At 41.4% G+C, this 24,264-nt stretch overlaps 1 protein-coding gene across 6 annotated transcripts in view; it reads right to left on the bottom strand.

Annotated features, from left to right (window-relative positions):
• The window catches only part of CYRIB (CYFIP related Rac1 interactor B), a 62,576-nt gene that overhangs the window by 31,995 nt on the left and 6,317 nt on the right, over positions 1 to 24,264 (bottom strand). For 2 of the 6 annotated variants that reach the window (XM_075211711.1, XM_075211708.1), the window contains exon 2: positions 306 to 409. Coding sequence is in view for 1 of the 6 variants with exons in the window: in XM_075211705.1 (XP_075067806.1) it covers positions 336 to 409; positions 3,397 to 3,408 (86 nt within the window). In the remaining 5 variants the exon portion in view is untranslated. Of the gene's footprint in view, positions 1 to 305; positions 410 to 3,396; positions 3,424 to 3,919; positions 4,025 to 24,264 lie in introns of those variants that run through there. The other 4 variants (XM_075211709.1, XM_075211706.1, XM_075211707.1 and 1 more) reach the window with 3 other exon arrangements.

Genomic DNA, 24,264 nt, shown 5'->3' with positions numbered 1-24,264 from the left:
GAACTCACTCACATCAGTCCCTGACCCATTGGAGCTTATAATCTAAATTCCCTACCACACACACAGACACACACACCGAACGTCTGAATTTTGCAGGAAATGTAATCAGTTATGTGAGGTTTGTGTGTAATATATAGATATATTCCCATTGTGTGTCACCTGAAAAAAACTGAGAATTCAAGACCAAACAGATCAGTCGGAGGAGTTATGCAGCGACTATTTACTGGAGAGATGCACAAGTCCTTTCATGCAGGCTCTTCGTGGTGATTCAATGTCATGTGAATACAGGGGGGGGATTTACTGACTTGTGAAAAGGAGACGGCTGAATAATTTACCAGCAGATGAGGCTCTTCGAGTGGTCCGGAGAATCCCCTCTACAGCAGACGAGGAGGCGCTCGTTCCTGAGGATCTGAAATTAAGCACAAGCCACAAATTGTCAGGAAACACAAATCTAGTCGGTACTACGGCACTAATACAGGGCCTGATTCATTAAGGATCTTAACTTAAGAAACTTCTTATTTCACTCTCCTGGACAAAACCATGTTACAATGCAAGGGGTGCAAATTAGTATTCTGTTTTGCACATAAGTTAAATACTGACTGTTTTTTCATGTAGCACACAAATACTTGATAGCTTATTTGTACACTGAAATTTAAAGTTGATATGTGTGTGCTACATGAAAAAACAGCCAGTATTTAACTTATGTGCAAAACAGAAAACTAATTTGCACCCCTTGAATTGTAACATGGTTTTGTCCAGGAGACTGAAATAAGAAGTTTCTTAAGTTAAGATCCTTAATGAATCAGGCTCACAGTCTTCATCCAAAGCGTTCAGGCCTGAAACATTACAAAACAGCCACTCTAGTACAGTCAGATCCAATCTGGCTTCTGGTATAGTTGTATACATAGACTATATGACTTGCAAGTGTTCTGATGTATTCAATGTCACTACGAGTACTGCCTACAACTACACACAGTGTCACTCACACATTGCAATATGTGTTTTATGCTCGGGGCGGATTCAGAACAACAAATCCATGGCAAGATCACCCCAAAATACTCCCTGTATTAATATTATATTATAAGTGGCTGTAAAATCGGGACCCATGAAGCCTAAAACCCAGCTAAGGACCTCCGGACATAGGAGCTTTCTCTCAGCCCCGCTCACCAACCGGATTAACACGCGCTGCAGATGGATTTATGGAAGAAAGTTACGATATATACAGAAAAGCATGGACGCAAAATGACGCGCTGCAGTCACGTCCAGAGACCACACAAGTACTTTCTTCTTCTTGTGGTTTACTCAACACTACATACAGCGCTGGTTATGCTAGGAGAGAACATACGTAACTACTTATCAGGACAGACGTAAGGAGCTGATCACGTCCAGCTTACGAGAGAGAACTGAAACATGTGATAGGATAGAAACATTCAAATATCTCAAAAGATTCAGGAAGGAAAAAAACGATTTACAGAAAGTGCGATCGATCCTTGGAAGCGTTTCCAGCGCTTGTAGCGAGGACTCTTACAGTAGCAGAATAAAAGAAACATACATCTGGCCTGTATAAGACATAGACAGAAAATATTACAGGGCATTAAATATCTCCCCCCTTCCCCAGCTTTACTATAACTTCACGGCACTGCAGTCACAAGCACCGATTAAATCCAAACCAGTCACCACTGAGGATTATTTATTCTTGTGGGAGCTACATTTAGGACTTGGTGGCATCGTGAAGGGACATGGTGTCAAGTCCATACGTCGCACTACCGGTTCAGACCACAAGGTGGCAGCTTCTGTTTGCACATTGGAAGAATGGTGCTAGCGGCGCCCAATGGAAAGTGTTGGCTGATGAAAGATCTCCGCCACGTCGGGAGGGGATATAAAAACCACATTCAGGAGAGTCCTCAATAAATGAGAACAAACATGTTCTCTTTACTTTTTAAGAATTCCATTCAAGTGATTGTGTCTTAGAAGATTATCAAAGACTTCAAAGCACTTCAGATCTGCTAAACGTAAATAAAATAAAAAAATAAAGTCTGGTTGTTTGCACCCACACAGACTCGGTATCCCATGTAAACGGGTGGATCGTGTGAAAACATGAGGACAATGTCACAGAACTGCATTTGTATTGCAGGCACACATTTCCGCAGCTATGAATATGACCCTTCCAATGCACAACCCTCTAGTACACAGTAACCCTTCCGATTGCTGGATTTACACACACACACACACACACACACACACACACGTACTAACATCACTGGCAGGTCACAATATTGGATTATACAAGATTCGCTCCAGCCATTTGTTCATAAAAGAAAATACAGTCTGTCATCCTCTTGCCTTAAGCCTGTAAATGGCACCTGAATGGACTCTCCCCATACACAGAGTATAGACAATCAGTCATGTCTGTATTCACACTGCATTCCTGTGTATGAAACGTTGCATCATATTACAGAACTGTATATTACGGACTTTTAAACACAGGTGCCGAAAAACAGCGTTACTTAAAAACAACCAATCACCGACAAGTGGCAGGTACAATAAAACTAGTATCCAACAAACTTTAATGTGATTTACCCTATAGAAATATAGAGGATAGCATCCAAATAACTAAAATGTTAACCAGTGACACTGTTTTATTAATAATACAGAATAGAGGGCCAACATATTACGCAGTGCTTAACAGAGTTTTTAATCGTTCACATCAGTCCCTGGCCCATTGGAGCTTACAGTCTAAAGCAGGCCTGTCCAACCTGCGGCCCTCCAGATGTTTGTGAAACTACAAGTCCCAGCATGCCCTTCCAGCTATCAACAGGTTGTCTACTGGCAAAGCATGCTGGGGCTTGTAGTTTCACAACATCTGGAGGGCCGCAGGTTGGACAGGCCTGGTCTAAAGTATCTACCAAACACACACGCACGCGCACATATACACACAGACACACGCGCATATATACAGACAGACGCACTATACAGACAGACGCACTATACAGACAGACGCACTATACAGACAGACGCACTATACAGACAGACGCACTATACAGACAGACGCACTATACAGACAGACGCACTATACAGACAGACGCACTATACAGACAGACGCACTATACAGACAGACGCACTATACAGACAGACGCACTATACAGACAGACACACTATACAGACAGACACACTATACAGACAGACACACTATACAGACAGACACACTATACAGACAGACACACGCACATACTACAGAATCCGTGGCACCAGTGCAGTATTACGAATCCAAGTACCATCCTATTAACAGACATATAAACTTGTAAAATGTAAAAGTCTTTATAACAGGATATCAATAATGAACACAAGTCTGTGGCAGGACAACACTAGTTCACAGCTTCAACAAAAATAACTTGCCTGAGGATACATAGAAATCCCAGAGAGATTTCAGTAATGACGTTGAACCAGTTTCAGGGTCTCTGCTTATCGCCCCTCCCTGTGTCTGAGATTCACCTGGAGGTGATCGTGTAGGAATGTAGGACCTCATTTCACGCAGCCTCTCTGGAGGAATAAGGTTATTTGCTGGGTGTTTCTCATAGTGCTGTTCAGTATTGGGAGTTCCTCTCAGAAACAATTTAAGGGAACAGAGTTTCCAGAAGAACCACAGACCTTCTGGAACGTAGAGGCCATCACTAAGCTAGTTTAGGGTCTAATCCTGGTGGAGATGCAGCTCCTGGTATACCAATATATAGTTTTCCAATATAATTGGACCAGGACAATTTCTGTAGAATAGGTGGGACAAACGTGAGGCTATTGAGATGATTCTTAAAGAATGGCCATTGTCTTGTCACATCATGATGCAGCCTAATTACTTGCAGTCTTGTTCTCACTAACATGAGTCCAGAGCGGACGTTCTTCCACAAGAGCAGTAAACACTCACCTCCTGAAATTATCTGTGCTGCTGTGAGCACTCTAATCAACGATTGTTCCAATTCTGCTCACTACACAACCAGGAAACATCGAGACACACAGGAGACTAATAACAGAACTCACATTCTAAGCGCACAAAAATATTATTAACAATCTCTGTAGACGTTAGACTGACGATACGCCTACGTTAAAACAAGTGAAATGAATATTCTGCAAAAGAGGAACTATGACGATATGTTACAAGTTTATGGGACTATACATTCAGTTCCTCCAAGAAAAGAACAAACTACAATAAATACTGGTCACATAATTCCTTGGCTATAATTACATTTATTGGTGGCTTTGCGCACACACGCATTTTTACCACACTGAAATAATCACCCAAACATTACAGATCAATAAAGCATAGGAGGCAACACTGGTAATATGTCAAGACCCAACGAACCAGACTATTATACCCACAAAGCAACACCTGAATACTCTCGATTATTTAAACAGCGTTACCGCTCTGCTGAGCACCAGTTACAAAACTCCACTATAAAGTCATCATCATCATTTATTTATATAGCGCCACTAATTCCGCAGCGCTGTACAGAGAACTCACTCACATCAGTCCCTGCCCCATGGGAGCTTACAGTCTAAATTCCCTAATATAGACACACACAGACAGACAGACAGGGAGAGACTAGGGTCAATTTTGATAGCAGCCAATTAACATACCAGTTTGTTTTTGGAGTGTGGGAGAAAACCGGAGCACCCGGAGGAAACCCACACAAACACGGGGAGAACATACAAACTCCACACAGATAAGACCATGGTCGGAGATCGAACTCAAGACCCCAGCGCTGTGAGGCAGAAGTGCTAACCACTGAGCCACCGTGCTGCCCCATCCTTCCACCTTACAACACTACTCGTTCACGTGCCAAGCAAACATACTTCACTTCTCTAATACCCAGCCAGTCGTCTAACATCCAACCTGCCACCTTCAACGCTCTTCCTTGCCCACGTCTACCATGGCCACCTTCCTTCCTCACAGACCATGACCAACGACTTCAAAGACAAAATCATCACCATTCAACATTCCTCATGCTGGATTCTGCCCACGTCAACAGACCCTCAGGTCATTCTCCCCAGTACAGTACTGAGGACGGAGAATCTGCACTCATCTCACCTGACAAATTGCGCCTTCAACCTAACTTATCTCCCACCATTGCATACCGACATCTAACTCACATCTTCAACCGGTTTTTCTCCATTGGTAAATTTCCATGTTCCATTAAACATGCACTTATTGCAACAATCCAAAAGAAACCATACTGGACCCACCTTCTCTTTCCCACTACCACCCTATTGTACTCCTCCTCTACATCTCCAAACAACCACCTCACTTCCTCTTCTCGACTCTCTGCATCTGTACGTCCGTCCCTAACATTCCACGGAGGTTACCGTTACAGAGGTGAACGATGATCTACTTACAGCAAAGTCTAAGGGTCACTCCTTCATACTTATTCATCTGATCGCTCTGCTGCTTTCACTACTGTTGATCCTACTCTTCTCATGCACACTCTGAACTTTTGTGGCTTTCAGGACTAAGTTCTTCCCTGGCTCAAACTGCGCCTTCAGCGTCGTCACCTCTGGCACATCCTCGACCATTATCTGTTGAAGTCACGCAAGGCTCCTCTACTTTTATCACTGTATAAATCTTTCATTCATCATTCAGCTTCCAGTATCATTTGTCCGCTGACGATACCCTTGTGTACTATCTCATGGAACCAACAGTCCCTCTGTTTTCCATCCCCAGATGGATGTCCCAACACTACCTAGAGGTCAAAATGATCAAAACAGAGCTCATAGTCTTCCCTCCTCCCAGAGTCATCACGCCCTTTAATCACTGTTAGTATAACCGCAATTTCTACAGTGTCCCAAGCCCGCTGTCATAATTCACTCTCTGCTTTAATAAGGATATCCAGTCTCTCCGACAGTCCTGTCAACTCCACCTTCAAAATATTGCCAGAACACTTCCTTTTTTTTACCCAAGATGCAAACAAAACTCTTTTGCATTCTGTCATCTCCCTCCTCGACTACTGCAACCCCTCCTCACCCATCTCTATCCCCACTTCAACCCACCTTAAAAGCTGTGGCAAGACTGATCTTCCTCTCTCACCGCTCCACATCAGCAGCACCACTCTGCAAATCCCTACACTGGCTCTGCGTCCTTCACAATTCAAATTATTCACCCTCGCCTACCAAGCCCTCAACCTCACTACCCCTTCATGTATCTCAAATACACTCCGTCACACCCTCTTAGATCCAACCCTGACCTACGTCTCACCTCATCTCTGTTAAACACCACTGACTGCCACCTACAAGACTGCTCAAATACCGCTACCAACTTACTGACTTCCCTACCGTTCCTGATCAGATTATCCCATAGTCATCAAATTTTTAAAAACTCTCTGGAAACCTTTCTATCCGTTAGAGCTTACACTACTCCCACAGGTACAACTTCACAACTGTCCTAGTACCTGCTCTGAGCCATGCTCGTTCCTCTTGTCTCAGCTGTGCCATTTTCCCCATTAGATTGTAAGCTCTCATGAACAGGTCCCTTCCTACTCTGTCATATCTGCATTTATTGTGTTCCTGTTTCCTCACTATCCCACTCTGCAAAGCACTGTGACACCTTCCAAATCAACACTAATACTGTACAGGAGTGTGCAAGTCAGAAGCAGAATGGCTCCAGAACAGAGGTGGGTTCGCCATATGTGATGAACTACATATCTCAGCATGCCGAGCCTGCATCCCGTAGTTCCACAACAGCTTAGGCTATGGGTTGCTTCAGCATTCTCATAATACACGCTTGGTCCTGAGACTTCCTTATTTCGAAGGCTTCACACATCGTGTAATCACAGAAAAGGGGAAGCCGACAGTCCGGAATGAGGAAGCGCCCGTACAACGCCTTCCTCTCTGCTGCTAATAAACCGAGCTGCTTCCTGCACTGCGAGTGTCTATCAGTCAAACATTAGCATGCAGCGCAATATATTAGGGTTGTTCGCGGCAAAGAAAGAGTTAAACAGAATTCACACAAAAACCACTAATATGCAAATAATACGACCGAGATAATGATGTAATAATGCTGTAATGTGCAACAAGACCAAGACATCCATAGCCAGCAAACGCATAGGAAGTGAAGAGCCCATAGTGTGTGGCAACACCAATACTCACTGTTAGGCTGGTCATACGGATACCAGTCCTTGCACAGGCTGAACAACCAGTTGCAGTATGGTGACTACACGTGTGAAATGCAGCTTAATAATGACAGGTCCCAATGGTCCATCTGTGAAAAAGTTGCTTCAAAATCCATCTGGTTGTAATCAACAAATGTTTGCACTACTGCAGCTGCTGGTGGAGCGCACACTGTACCAACCATATTGTAGAAGTGCAGCCTGTGATCTCAGCACCCACAGCTGCATGGCCGTTTCTTGCTCAATTATTCCCTCTTTATTTTTCTAGCGCAAACATATTCCATGGTGAAGTAGCGAATGTTTATTCATTCACATCAGGTTTTGGTCCAGCGAAGCTAAGTCTAATTTCCGTACCACCCATGCACAAACATACGCTCACACACATACAAATCGGCAATTTATTTAGAAGAAAACGGACCTGGCACCATTATTTTGGAGTGTGGGAGAGAAACCCATAACTGCTTCCTAACCGCTATTCTGCACCAAAGTGGGATTCTTTCTAACTGCACAAAAACACCACATCATCCCTTCATTTCAGCACATAAAACTTAATACAAAAATTAAGAAAAAACGAAAGCCCTTTATTGAGGCAGCAAAGAGAATCATATTTGACAGGTTCGAGGAGCAATGGCAAGTTATTTGTTTGGCTTTTGAGACCTGACCTTTACTCAAGCTAGGGGAGCCTACATTCCCCCACAGAGATAATTCTTGGAAGTTTTCCCGATCTGAATACTCGAAATTGTCCAGGAACCAAGTTCAAGAACGTTTCATTTATCAAGGATGTTGCATGTTGCAGGAAGAGAGATGGTCAGCAGGGCAATACAGACGTAACATGAAACTACACATACACACAGGACACTAGCTGTAAAACGCCAAGAATTATACTTAATGGTGATAAATGGAAAAACAGCAACTGTCAATATTTATTAGCAAACGTGGCCATGGTGAGCTCTATTTGAGTAGTACAGAGCTGTACATACTAACAGGTAAATGAAAGGGAATGCAATTGTTTAAAGAGCAGATAAAATTAGTATTTGAAAACAGCCCTTGGTGAGAAGGGGGAGGGTGTGATTCTTCCATTAAAGCCAAAAGCCACATGCTCTCTTTCACTCCTCTATTGCAGGCAGGGTGTGATTGACAGCTTGGCAAACTTACTGTGCAGAAACGGTGTGATGGATCAGTAACGCCACAAGGACGAGAATTCCGAGTTTCCTGACACTGTCCTAAAGACGTGACATAAGCTACCGTTGTCTGCAAGGGTGGTTACCCACTGGCATTAATGGCACTTACCCCCTTCACCAGCAAAAATGCCAACCGATTGACGGTTCTCATGAAAAACCAAAAATATGAAAAATATGTCAATTTCATCAAACGCAGCATATAAGACACCCCGACTCATCAATATTCAGTCAAACAGATTTTAATTAAGAGGCTTTCCCGTTATGTTTGTGACACTTTCAGCTGCTTGCGTCTTCTTGCTTTGAAATAGATCATTACCATGCAAGGAATACAATATACCTCCCCAGGAATGAAGACCTAATCCAATCGGTTGTTCCCGATTCTATTTCACAAGTCTCTGGTGTTTAATTAGCCTGCTCTTTGGGGAGTTAAGCTCACCACTGCAAACTACTGTGCGTTCATTAAGACAGACTTCAAGGCAATCTAAGCTACTCCGTGATGTAAAATTAAATAAGCACTTGCATTAATGTGTTCTTTCATGCATTTGGACAATTCAGGTGAAATCTTTGAACGCAACGCTCATCAGCGCTGCTAATGTGATCAGTTGTGTTACTAGGCAGAGACAAGGGGTGAGGGAGCCGAATGCTGAATCTGAACATTGTAGGGAGGCTGTAAAAGCAGATTAAACTATGTGTCCAACGAGAACACGGGAAGAATGAGAAAGTAAATGAAGCTCAATCTACAGAATATATTGCTGCTGGGTAAACCAGAGATGATCAGATTAAATCAGTCTTCAAAAGAACTGCTCTGCGTTTTAATTCTGAACATGTGAGGCGGTAATGTCTTTCAGAAACCAACATTTGAAATTCAGAGGAAGCGACTGTCCTTGGTTATACCGCTAAACCATTTTGAGAAACATCCTCTATTTTTAAACAGATGATTTTACCCCCAGGTAGCGATTTTATAAATCGCTACCTCGGGGTAAATGTATCAAGCTGAGAGTTTACCGGCGGGTTTGAAAAACCAATCAGATTCTAGCTATCATTTATTTAGTACATTCTACAAAATGATAGCTAGAATCTGATTGGTTGCTATAGGCAACGTCTCCACTTTTCAAACTCGCCGGAAAACTCTCAGCTTGATACATTTACCCCCTGGAGTCTAGCAACAGTTCACATCTCAAAATAAGTATTGCACAGCATCATGTTGATTGGCTTCATAGGATTTGAAGAGTAAAAACAGGAGTAATACTGTTTCCGAAGTTAGTTTTTCAAACATTGTTTGGGAAAAGTCCTCATTAATGAAGCATGACCTCCGCATAATTGTTTTTTTTTGTTTTTTTGGGGGGGAGGGGGACAACTTGGGAGTGTGCTTTGTTCTCGTTTTCTCTGCACGAAGGATGAGAACGGTTCAGCGCAAGCCAATTCTCAGACTGGGGTAACATGGGGTGTCCCGGGGAGGGTAGGCTACCTCTATTTGCTATACACGAGAGGGCTTGCTAAATCAAGAGTATTGTCTAAGAGTTTTGGTGAGGGGTGTGACTACTTGTATAAGTAGCTGTAATCTCTATTTTTATCAACCTCACTAACATCACCAATCAAAAGAGGATATCTCCCCCTATGGGGTCCAAGCTAGAACATTCACAAACATACATTTTAATTTGCTCATGCACGGTCTTTGAAGAAAAAAAAAGAAAGAGGAATGAAGGAGAGAATATGCAAGTATTGTTGTTCAAATTTATCTCAGTTAGATATTACGCTGCATAAAGTACACACTGTAACAACCCGGCGCCTGGCCCCGCCCCTCCCTTGTGAAGCAACCTATCAGGATACAGAATCGATCTCACAAAACGCAGCTATCTGGGTAAGCGGCTGACCACTTTCCATCCACTCGTTTAAAACAAAAACACAATAGACAAAAACTATTTAAAAATGCTAATTAGTTTTTATACATTTATACTTAAGAACATTTTAATGAAGTAAGAAGCAGAAAGATAGAAAAACATAACTGGTATTACAAAGTATATATGTACGCAATGGTTCTAGCAAAGAATTAGGTTTGATACCACATATGGCCGATTGCCTGACTTACATTGTTGGGACGAAATGTGAAAATCTTGAATGTAATTTCTCATGTATTCTAAGGATATCACATACACCTACCCCATGAGGCAGGTACCGCTGGCAGTATAACTTACGTCTGGATCTTCTCTGGCTTCTAGATTTGACCAGGTGGCTGTGGAATAGAGTATGTGTGAAAGATACGTGTTTCAGGCTGACCTTTTCCAACAGGATGGGACATGTACTTTTGTAAGATGAAGACTGCAGAAATATTTTCAGTGTGCGGCATATTACTTTCAAAGCAGCCACACTGCTTCAATATGAAAATGTTAAAACTTCAAAACATTAAATCATGGTGGGCACCATCACAGAGAATTAATTGGCTGCTATCAAAATTGACCAGAGCCGCTCTCTCTCTCTGTCTGTGTGTCTGTGTGTGTGTGTTAGGGAATTTAGACTGTAAGTTCCAATGGGGCAGGGACTGATGTGAGTGAGTTCTCTGTACAGCGCTGCGGAATCAGTGGCGCTATATAAATAAATAGTGATGATGATGATGACTATATCTAACTTACATCTACATAGCCCTTTCTCAGCCACTAGAAAGTAATGCCCAAATGTAGTAATGCACAATTGTATATTATCTACAAAACAAATATATCAGACATAAACTGCTTGAGAAGTGTATCAGTATTGCTGATGAAGCTGGGATATCGCGAAGAGGTTGGGGAATGATTTTTGCCTGTGTACACCAGACTTCCTGCCTGATAGCCTATTGAAGGATGCAACATCAAGCCACTCTATACAGTAACACTCAGAATGACAAGGGTGCATTGAGAGCCCATTAAGCTGTCTATCGGCATGGGAACTTGGAAGCACGGAAATTTGTATATTGAATCAACTTGAATTTAAGTAGGAGCCCATTTAAAACTACATTCCTTTTGTCAGCTTGGACAAAACAGTTGTATTTAATAATTCAAGTCATCTCCCTGCCTAGTTAGCCATGTGATTCCAGATTTGCTCGTGGCTAGCTATGTTTAAACATGTTTGCTCATAAAAATCTGTCATTCTAGCCGCTGCTTTCCATCAGGGAGATTTCTGCAGCAAAATCGCATCCAAGATGTGTCTTAGGGAGTAAGTGCAGATCCCAAACAAAAGAATACGGACCCATGGCTCGAGGATACACTTAAACATTTCACTTTACACAACCGAAAGGCATCTCTCTCTCTCTCTGTGGAAGTGGGAGCCCTGTGCCAGAACAATAACGTCAGTCAGCAGAACATTGCCCACCAGACATTAGCCTGTCGCTGCTTGCCTGAATTGGATGGCTTTCAGATACTCTAATATCTCCTCCGCACCTGTGTGCACCAACTCTAACTTCAAGTTCACCTCCAGCAACATACTCTCTTGCTTCTCTCAAAACAGCTGGCACGGAACGCATCTCTATGCCGATCACACACACTGCATTACGTTCCCTGAATTTTATGCCTGGGGAAATTATTCACATAAACGCAATATCCAGCAGGAGTAGAAATCTGTTTGCTACACAAGTACAGAAAGAACGGCAGACAGACCAAGTAGGAGCTGGAGATGAATGAAAACACAAGGCCATAAAAGACATAACATAACAGTATTACTAAAACAATTTTTTCGATAGATTGTATAATAGAAAACAAAAAGCTTTTAAAGTGTAACTAAATTATTTTCATACGTTACAGGAGAACAGTTTTGCCTTTGCTTGAGTGCAAAAACAGTTTTATTTACCGTACTTAGAAAATCATTCAGAAGTTGCTCAATGCACACTGCCATTTTATTTGTCCATTCCACATCCTATGTCACTTAGTAGAAATGTGTAAATACCCTAAGCTTCCTTCCCCCACATCTGACAGATGCTGATCACGATCAGTGGGATGTTGTGAACATAAGAACACAGCAATTAGAGCTACCTAAACAGACACAATCACTGTGCAAGATCACATTAACATAAAGGGTCTCTCATTTGGGACCTAAATTATGTCGGCATCATGTTCAACACCCATGGTTCAATCTTTTTCCATTAAAGAACTACACTGCAGGGCAAAAGGTCATCCAAAGCCACATGATGTAATAATATTACAAAATACGTTGTTCGCATATTACTAGGTTTGCTACAAGAGGATTATAAAGAGTCTCTATTGGTGGATGAATGGTTCCATATTTTGCACATTTTGGAGAAAAAAAGCTTCTTGAAAATCGCAATCAGAAATAATCATAAGTCTGGAATCTTGGCTCACATACAAGAGGAGTATCTCCAACAATTTGCAATGCACTGAGGTATTGGTTTCTATGTCGTCTTATGAGTTAATTTGGAACAGACTGCGTTCTATCTCATCTTCATCTAATTTGTGCGAGAGCCACGTGCAACATAATCCGCCCAGCAGTTGTGTCCTAATTAACACACAAATTGGAAAATCATAGCAAACAATCAAACGGATAAATGATATCCATACAGGAAATCAAAATGGCTTAATTTCAAAACATGCTGTAACGTGACTTCCTAACGCTTCGCACTCCCAAATAATGACCTATTTTATAAAAGTGCAGCGATGGATGCCCATTTTCAGTACTACATGACTGGCGGGGCATACAAAAAAAACAAATAAAACTTGTCCACAAAGAAGGTACTAAGACAGGCGATTGTGATCAATGCCATTCAGGAAATAGCAGCCCATTCTCGACAATGGTTGACCGTCTTGTCACGGCTTGCAATGCGTTCAGAGCACAGACCAATCAACGCTCTGATAACATGACAATTCGATAAACATCTCAAAACACCCGTTACTGGCTGCAAGAGAAATCAACCATTAGTATCGGGATCCAGGGCTGTGCCAGGGTTTGGACCCTTCCATCCTAAGACGATGACGCTTTACTATTAAAGATTAAAATAAAACTATTGGTGGACGTGTAATCTCTCTCTTCGGTAAGGATGTATAAACCTACATAATTTGTACTATGAAACGATACAGTGTCAGAAACAATAAAACCTTGCCAACAGTTTTATTGTTCTCTTATTTTAAACATTCCTATAACATCTCTCTAAGATATGATGGGTATGTAACAAATGTCGGACTGTTACTTATCGCCAAACACAAATGGACGAACACAACTGCATGATAAAACAGTTTGACCTTTGAAAAAGAACACAACAATAAACCACAGAACCACAAACACCCCCCCCCCCCCCCCCATGCTGTGACATTCACCTGCGCAGCCTCTGGAGCAGACAAGCGATGTATCAACCGTCTGTTGCAGACACATTATGGAACAGAGATACTCTGTAACTAACACTAACAGCAGGTGGAAATCCCCAAATTATATGGACAACATGTGATACACACATATCTACGGTACTCTGCGATAGACAAATATGTGCAGGTCTCCATAGACTTCATCCACAGCTTCTGCCATCTCTCCTAATTAAGAATATATAACATATTTGCACCTGTAACAGCCATTGTTCTGTTACATATTACCAGTGCTATTAAACACCTGTGTATTTCTACTTACTGCCAATTGTACTTATTATAATGATGAATCAGTCACTCCGGTCACATTTCATACAATCTTTAAAGTGTACCCATCATCTACACCCAGTGGGGAGAGTTATTCCGCGTTCAGAAGCCACAACATCACAGAGGTATGAGGTACATAGGAGCCACCATACAGCACAAACTATCTGATCTTGGTACATTTAGTGGCAGACAATGCAAGAAAACAGAGTGCAAAATTTAGGAAATAAACCTACAGAAATGTATCTGGCAATAAGGGGCCAGGAAAAGGGGCAGATTCCAGGGGGAAAAAAAGTAACATCCAGGAATTCAAAATTATCGAGGGTTGACTGTACTTTTTATTTTTTCTGAGAACTGTGTTAAATGGAGTATACCGTACAATAATTGGCTTTTGCTATGGTCAGTAGCTGTAACTGGCAGCTGTTCGATGATCGGACTGTGAAATACCAATGTACGGGTCTGCAGGCTACTTGTTGGCAAAACAACACGCTATAGTAATTATTATAAAACAGACACACAACGTCAGCTATGAAACAAGCATGTGAACATAAAATATATAAATAAAATATTCGGGATGGCTGGACGGCCCTATAGAGTGCGTATAAAAGAATCGGTTACTGAGTGTATGGAATATATTCACAATTTATTAATCCTTAAACTGTTTAACAATCCCACGACTATGATCCTAACATACACTCTGGAAAGTGATTTATATCATGTGTACCCCCCCCCCCCCTGTGCGATGGTCAATGTTTAGCAAGTAACCCTAAATTGTGCGAATTGATTCCCACTAGTTCGAGTACATTTTTACCAAGCTACACTATACATTTAAATAATTAAAATTCCCCTTCTGCTTACTATTCTACGGGGCATATTCAATTGTTCCGAATCTCCGCGGCGTAAAAACTATTACAGTTATTACGGTAATAGTAAGCTGGATTTCAGCTCGCGGCTCAGGGAGCTGAAATCCAGCGAGAAAACCACTGTAATAATGGCAATAGTGCGCGGAGCGCGCGATTTTTGCAGTTTCCGCCAACAATTGAATATGCCCCTATGTTATAGTATAATAAATGTAATATTATTTTGAGTTATAATTAAACAGACCTTTGGTATAGGGTGAGAACCTAGGCTCTAATACGATGTCCCGCTGTTGAGACGATAAGTCTACTTTAGGAGTCAGAATTATTCCTAGAAAGGGCTGTTAACCGCTACAGCCATAAAGGGCCATCCTGTGAGTTGGTGCTCTCTAGCAAATATGGGCATCACTAATGGGATACCCACATTGTGTCCTAGCTAGAAAGGGCAACTAGTGTAATAAATCAGAAAGTACAAAGCTTTTCATTCATTTCCTCATATGAACCTGTTCCAGTATATCCAAATCTATTAACGGACAAAAACACAGGGCTGACCTAATTAATTCAGAGGCAGGACGTATACATCACTAAATCTATAATGCTCACAGGCACTGGAACTGCCGGCAGAGTCTCTATTATAAATCATCAGCGACAGAACACAGGCCAAACATCTGACTCCATCGTGCCAGGCTCGGCCATAAAGACAGCTCAACGCGCGGAGCTAGACCCAGTCAGGAGAACTTTGTTTAAAAGGATAATTCCACCCAAAACAAATAGTTTTTTGTTTTTTTTATAGATTGCCAAGAACATATTAAAGGCGACACAGCTACCTAACAAGACGGCAATAAAACAAAATAAAAAAATGTCGTTACAAGAGTTTAGTCTATTTTTGCACAAACTTAGTCCAGGAAACGAGAGTAGTGGACCAATAATAAACTAGAATTCAGGAGCCAGTCGGTCAAAATGTAGAAGCACCTTATTTTTTTAACAATGGTAAAAGCATGGAAACATGAATGGTAATGGCGCCTATTGGTTCCAGTGACACCGTGGCGTTTCGTGGATGCTTTAAATGACCGCATTGGGGTCAGCGTGATCTCAATTCCACCCCCATCCCTCCGAATACAAGTACAAGCACTGATTACCACTACATGTAAACACATTATCCTAAAGCCAGTGAGTAACAGAGTCTTAAGGAGCTAGGGAAATCCTGTTTACTTGGATGGTAGCGAAATATTAAAACCAAATCAATAACGTAATTTTGCAATAATCATCTAAAAGTGCAGTAAAAAAAAAAAAAAAAAAAAAAGATACGCTTTTTTGTTTGTATTTGTCTTTTTGTTAATAAAGACTTTTATTTGTATATTATACAAAGCTCTATGTGGTTTGTCAGCTATATATTCGATTAGACTTCGTGAGAGATATGATTTGTCCCCCTAATATGAGACTATTGTATTAGTCTACCAGGCTAATTTCCTTAAGAGGTAATAGTAACAGAAGGTTCAGCTTTGGTATCCAAAAATTATTATTAGAAAGGGGATATCAGTTAGGCAGTGTGATCTTATTCACTGCAAGCAGAACATGTCCATTTAGATTCCCTGTTTGCTACATTACCGCAACATCACAAGAGGAGCTCTGATTGGCTCCTCTTGTGATGTACTTTTATTTTACTTTTTTTTTTTACTTTGTGTCGGTGAGTCCCGGGTTGAAAAACCTGGATCTCACCGTTCACACTGGCATCTACCCGGGTTGGAACCAGGAATAACCCTGCAAAAGACCCAGCTTCAGTTCCCGAATCATCCGACCCGGGTAGATGCTTGGACCCCCTTTCACACCAAGCCTAGACCTGACAATCATACCCAAGTCTTTTAGGCAGTGTGAAAAGGGTATTACATATATGGGTGAAGTAGGGAGCCCACAGACAAAACATGACGCAGACACGCGTTTCACTAAAATAGCTTTACCAGGGCAAATAGGGCACTTTTTAGGTCTACTGAAAGGAAACCTTATAGAACACATCTTCTACACACCAAAGTATGTGACAGCTAAGCTGGACAATCCTCACTTTATTGCTTAATGCTCCTCCACAGAACAATAACAATTAAAGATGTCATTACACAGAGACAGACTTACTGTACTCCCTCAAAATTACCCAAGTATATAAAAAATATATTTCTATGAAAAGAAAGCTATGTTTAGAGGTTACAGCAAGATATACATACTGTGACAGGATCACTATTAAATAACTTTTGGTAAAAATGTATTTAAAGCAAATAGCGCAGGGCACTTATTTATGTAATTGCACGTGCACTTATTTTTGATATTGTGTATATTGTGAGATAGGAAATCGTTATTTCTGAGACCAGGGGAAGAAATTCGTCTCTTGTTTAACCTTGCTATAGGATATGCCTATTTCTGATGTATGTATCTGACACAATGAGCCTGTGTTTACCAAGTCTTTGGTGTATTGTGATGTTATGAAGTAGCTTGTTTTGGGGTTTTTTGTTGTTCTGTGGGAATGGGTATTCGGCGACTGTCTGAAGTATTCATGCCAGTCAGACCTTTTGACTTGCTAGTGAGTCTCCTGCCTCTGAAATAAGATCCAGGAAATCACTACAAGGTTTTTAAGAATTTCATAGCTAAGTATAATTAGTGGCTTTACAATGTATGTAAATCCATGTTTGTGTAAATAGAGTACATCCTGATTCTAAAAATAGAACTGTATAAAAGGTGAGCTGTGTGAGCATGTAATGTATCATTCTGATGTTCCATCTGACCTGATCACTGATACCTTAAATCAGTGGAACTGTAAACATCACTCTGCTTCAAAGACCTGTTTGATAACTTCTTCAATATCGCTGTAATCCTGTGAACTACAGATTAAACCCTAAAATCGAATCCGTTCTCCGGCTGATTCTGAGGTTTGGACCCAGGCTTTTACAGTACCACCGCTCTGCCTGCTACCTGCAGCTCTGGTCAGTGTGATAGGCCAGGGAGGATCCATAGTAAGAGGTCCGGAGTTACCAGCCCAAGTGTACCAGCACAGGAGTACACTAGCAGTGACAGTTACCCAGTAGGAACGTGGTTCTGAGCGCCATAAAGGAGTTCAGTGGTGGCAGCATTATAAGCCCCTCCTACTGCGGAAAGAGGCCGCATTTGGGATAACGTCAGGGAACGGTGGCAAAGTAAGCCCAGCCGGTTCCCAGCAACAACAGACAGGGTGGCATCGTGTCACACATACAAAGATAGTAAATGTACAACTTTTTAAACTGCCAATGTCCCCTTTAAGCCAAGATTTGGAATTTCAGAAACCGCATTTCAGCCATTAGAACTATAGAATCAATTATTAACCAATGTATTCATCAACAATGTCCAACCACGTAGGAAGACTTATACAACAGAGACTTCATTCCAAAACATTACACATAATAAAAGCGTACAATACAACATAAATGTTTTAGTTCGGACAAGAGCATTCCAAGACCTTGATATCACATCGTAATGTACACCGTAAGCTCACAAAGATGATGTCCGTACGGTGCATACCCAACAAACACTCTAACTTGTCAAGTGGCCAGAAACATTACGCAGTGCTAGGAGTACACACTGATTGACAGGTGGAAAGACCACACAGGAAAAATATGAGGATTTGGTCTGAGATTTGTACCATGGAAAGTGGAAGCACAATGACCAACATATAAATATAAATATATTTCAAGCACTCCACGCACGGTCACATCAGTGTTTTCAGTCTGTCCTGTAGGGTCACATCTATATCCCGCTATTAAAGAGAAATATTCGCCAAATATATTGTACATTTACCTTCAGAACCTCTGCTTTGATTCTAAGGACTTTCGTATGCACCTAGTGTTTGCAGAGATGCCCACATACAGCTGTTGCTTCCTCATTATAGAGAGAAGGGTGCATCAAGCACTGGATAACAGGTGGATGGCATTCTGAGAACGGCACATAAATCTTCTGAGTCAGGCTGACATTTTAGCAGCCAAGAAAAGGGTGCGTACTGGAGGAAATCACTCGGAAAAGCAGAAAGCCACAAAGCGGGATATATTGTAGGAAATATTTACGCAACTCTACCATTATAACACACTAATTTTAAACAAACGTCAATTAGACTGGGTAGGGTTCAATTTAACCAAGGCCGCAACTGTGGGGAGCCTGTACTGTGCTAAGTTATATGGCGGCGCTAAATAAATAATAATTACATGCAATCACCAATAACAAATACTACTATTACTGAACACGAACTTATGTCTGTGGAGAAAAAGTGCTCTATATATACACAAAGTAAAAGTAAGAGCCGCCTACGCTGAGAGCCTGTGACAACTCATAGTATCATGTCACACTTCCTCTATGCAGTGACAGAAAGGGGAAACGTGACAGCTATGTATGGACAATGGGGTTGAAAACTCTCAAATGCAAAAAAAAACAAAAAAAAAAACAACCAGTATCAAAACTTGCATGATTGACGCCCATCTTAGCGCTGGTGCGTCCCGCTGACTGTGCACAAAATGCAAACTTACTTTGACACTTGCTGATATACTCACCAGTCCACCCAGATGGCTCGGTCTATACATAGTCTCTACAGCACTGTCTATTTCACTGCATGTTTCCAATTGTGCCGTGATAAATTGTTATGGTATTGGTGTAGGAAGGTAAGTAGTGTCGACTTAATCATTTAAATGTGGCATTTGTAATATTAAATACACTGGTCTATATGTGCTGGACTGAGCATCCTTTTGCCCCACGATATGAACCCCAGGGAAAGAAATGGTTAATGCCATAGAGCAGTCATTACAATCCAGGCCTTTACACCAAGCATAGAGCACAGTCATGACTAGCCCTACCTCTGGTCCAGGTGATGGGCTACAGTGGCCCTCTGAGCGTTGGGGCCCCCCCAACTCCTTCCTGCTTTATTGTTAGATGTGTTCGTTACAGCTTGTAACACTTGTTTAATATGCCTGCTGATGTTATTCAGTACAGCTCCACGGAGGATGGATAGATGGAGGTATCCAGGTTAGGGGGTGTCCAGGAGGATTTCCCTATTGGTCAAACATGGAAAACACTTTAATCCCTTCACCTGCACACAGTTGAGGCAGCCCTTCTGTTGTCTGAATGACGACATGATACCACCGAGGCATGAGGTACTGAAGGGATGCCTCCGCAGTGCGTATGTGCTGGGTTCACTTCAAGTACCATCTTCCATGCATGTAAAAACCTCATCTCATTCTTGTGTTTCTACTCTGTGCCGACACTACAAGATAACCCCCATCTACTAGAACTGCAACATCTGGCCCTTTACAGAAGACCCCTCATCTCCCCAATAGTGTAAACGTGCAAAAATACTTCTATGGTGTCACACAAGACGAAAAATGATTTGCACTGCCCCGATGTTATTGGCTAGCAGCAGATGCACGTACGTTTTAGGAGACCCGAGAGATCAAACTAAAGGCTACAAAACCATAGGATTTACAAGCTCATCATTTACAAATTTCAATATTTACAAAAATGCCAAAATACAGTTTCATCAATGTTCACCAGGAAATCTGTATCTATGTGCAATGGGGGAAATTACAGAGAGTGCAAAAAGTTCCTTTTTTGTGAGTTCTCTGGTATCGGTGCAGCCTCTGGTTATATGCAAAATGTTTTCAAAGAGCAAATAACAAGATCCAGCTATAATCATCTGTTGGGCATATTATATACAATGACGGGATCATGACACAAACAAATTACTTAAAATTACATGAAACAAAACAGTAACGATAGTCCTGGCCCCATGAGCTTACATTCTAAGAGACGTGGGGGCGAGTGATACATTCAATTGCCAATGGTAATGCTGGTACCTAATTTTTAGTTTCCCTAATGTCTCAGATGATTACACATTTGACTAATTCTACATTATGTTGTCTATCCCCAAAGCAATTGTGATCTTTATTTGACAATACTCCCATCTAGGAATACACCCAATCACCCAGACGGGTGTGACCCAAACCACCACTGGTACATGCTCCTAATTCCCACTTCACCTTTACTGGTGTAAATAAACTCTTCATATTTACTTATTAGCGTTAACGTTCTTCCCATCGTTATAACTCATTATAAGCTGAAAAGATCAGTCTAATTACACAGCGAGGAGAAGAGAGATCCCCCATATATCCACGTCTGGTAACTCATTAGTTTTGTAACCTCTGTTACAGGAAGTAACGCAACAGGGATATGTGTACACTGTGTATGAATGTTACATGCAGGAATAATGAACACAATGGCATTGTGCATCTCATCACTGTAAGGTCAGATACAAAATTGCACACGGAAAATCATCAGCTATTTATATAATCACCACTAATTCCGCAGCGCTGTACAGAGAATTCACTCACACCAGTTCCTGCCCCATTGGAGCTTACAGTCTAAATTCCCTAACACACACAGACAGACATACACATAGAATATGGTCAATTTAATAGCAGCGAATTAACCTACTAGTATGTTTTTGGAGTGTGGGAAGAAACCGGAGCACCCAGAGAAAACCCCACACAAACACGGGGAGAACATACAAACTCCTCACAGATAAGGGGTCGGGAATCAAACTTATGACCCCAGCGTTGTGAGGCAGAAGTGCTGACCACTGAGCCACCGTACCAATGTATATACTCCAGCTTCTGAGGAGGAAGAAAGATCAACACAAATAACCCAACCACAAAGGCTCATTCCCAACTTTTCACCGAGGTGCAAGCATGACATGGAGTAGTCATTTTTTTGTTTGTTTTTTAGAAAACTGCGCAATGCATTTTACAAAATATCGGTATGTTTCTCATGTACTGTATGAACTGAAATAAAGGCAGATTTGGTGCACTCAATAGTGTCAAAAAACTTAATTATTATTGTTTATATCTATAGCACCAATCATATTATGCTGTGCTATACAGAAAACATGTAATCATTTCCTTATTAGCGTTCAGTCCCTGCCCCATGGAGCTTACAGTCTAAATCCACACACACAGAGAAAACCGACACAATTACAAGCAGTACATACAAACTACACACAGTTGCATGAAGGTATCCTAAAAACAAGGCTTTGTTTTTCCTATGAAGTGGAACTATGCAAAAAGGAACATTTAAACATCAGTGATAACTAGGTAACATATAAACCATATCCACACTGACTGGGACTCATTCACAACCTGTAGAACACCTGTAAATAACACTATTACCCACCTCCCACAATATGCCTGTGCTATCTCCATTCATATCACTCAGAGAACAATGGGACTAGTTCACCAACATGCATTCAGGTCAGATAACGTCACACTTTACATAAAAGGACCAGGTATTCCTGGGCAGGTTACCAGCAATACAGTATGACTGTATCCCTTTATTGTTTTTGTAAGTTGTATTGGAACAATGGAACTTGTACCTCTGTTTACACTAGAAGACACATTATGTTTGTTTTATTGTTTGTATGTGTTACAGTTGCTATTGCTGAATATCATCAACACTTGAAGTAATACTACAAGATGATTACAATCATCTTTTATTGATAATGCTCCAACATATTAAGCAGCTCTCTACATTAATGGGGTTATGTTATAAACAAGTGACATACAATGACACAAAACAGAAGGTAATGATTTTATACACACTCAATAGGGGTTAACACAAGCACCCAACCAAATTGGCAAACTGAGGGGGGTTTCCTAGTGCCTGGAAACCCCCCTCCAAGCCTGAGGCACTGTATAAATGAGGTGGCTGGACCCTGCCCCCGCTTCACACGGCTCTGCTTGAAAAGGGAGAGCTGCATGCACCTAATAGTAGTGTACGCAGCATTGCCCATGTATATTATGGGGATAGGAAGAGTTGGAGAGCAGCCAAGCACCATCTAAAATTATAGCCACACCCCCATGCATGCTGGCGACACCCACTGGTGGTGTGGTGTGGAAACCCCCCTCTGCAAATCCTGCGTTTGCCCCTGCACCCCCCCATTTATTTCTGTGGCCCATTCCACCACATCAGTAAGAGATTTAAGGGCTCCCCCACACCACAAGCCAATCACATTACGGCTAGCATGGGCACCCGCTTGTGATTGGCCGAGTAGTTACGGACACTCTCCGTAAATTATTTCTGCTCTCATTCTGTGAGAGTTTGCCCCATCCTTTGTGAGGGGGGAGGGGGTTAATTTTAATTCCCAATGGTTAAACAAAGATTTTCCCTTTGGGTTACAACAAGATCAAGATTTCCTCCCCCCCCCCCCCCCCCAATTAATAAATTGGTAGACAAGGGTTTCTGGGGGAGTTATTTAAATAATTATTTAACAATTGAGTCCTCGTTTTATTTACATTTTTAGTATAACGCAAGAGGATTTTCAGGACCATTATACTGGGAACGCCTGGGACGGCAAAGTATTCAGAGGGACAAACATTTCTATTACTCCAGCACAGCTAAGGGATGTCAGGGAGAGCACCAGCAGTGTAATTAAAATTCCCAAATCACAAAGTATGTTTTACAGTTTTTGGGTTTGTTTGTGTTTTTTGTAAAAAAAAAAAAAATTCCGTTAAGATAAAACTTGAACAAGTTAGCTATTTCAATGTATTTATTACATTTAAATCTGTCTCTTCATGTCTCTGTCCCTTCCCAAATAGTCTAATTAGAAGAGAAGAGATAACTACTGTAATACATACCTCTAGACCAGGGGTAGGTAACCTGCAGATGTACAATCAATGTGAGAATTCATGTCCTGATGGGAACAGTGGGCACTTTTAGCCACAACACAGCCGCAGAGTCGAAGGTTACCTACCCTGATGTCATTCCGATTTTCTACCCCCAAAAAATGAGTTATTAACATGACGACAAGATCATGGTTATTATATTATCATCATCTATTGATAAAGCATCTACTTCATCCATCGCACTGTACAATGTGGAGATAAAACCAGCAACAGTTACAATACAGATATATAATAAGACACAAGGGGAGCATGAGCTCTGTTCACAAGAGCTTACAATCTAACGATAGTAATAGTCGATTTATAAGATGCCATTACTACAGCCATTACCACTGTAAGCCTCACGCTTACAGTGATATAACAATCACAATAACAATGGCCTCTCACTCAGTTGTGTGTGTTCCCTTTTTGTCTTTCATAATGAACACGAACAGTAAAAGGTGCTGTTTATAGCTCGTTTCCTTGTATTTGTCAGAAGACTTAAATCACTTTAATAAAGCGAAGTGTATCAGCTACATTTATCGGCGCAATACATTCACTTTTACCAGAAAGTTTGACACAGTTAATTTGTCCTCAAAAAAAGGAAATTCTGCAAACCCGGTAACCAGAGCATTAGTCAGGATGATGAATCACAAACCCCCAGGTAGGAGAGGAAGCGGCCTATGGCAGCCCCTTGATACTGTGTATTGTATGTCAGCTTCAGTAAAAGCTCAGATACTGTCAACCATGTCACTAACATC

Source organism: Mixophyes fleayi, chromosome 5 (genome assembly GCF_038048845.1).
Source record: "Mixophyes fleayi isolate aMixFle1 chromosome 5, aMixFle1.hap1, whole genome shotgun sequence".
In the NCBI taxonomy this organism is placed as follows: Eukaryota; Metazoa; Chordata; class Amphibia; order Anura; family Limnodynastidae; genus Mixophyes; species Mixophyes fleayi.
Note: the sequence above shows the minus strand (reverse complement) of the source record. Positions and strands in the feature narration are given on the sequence as shown.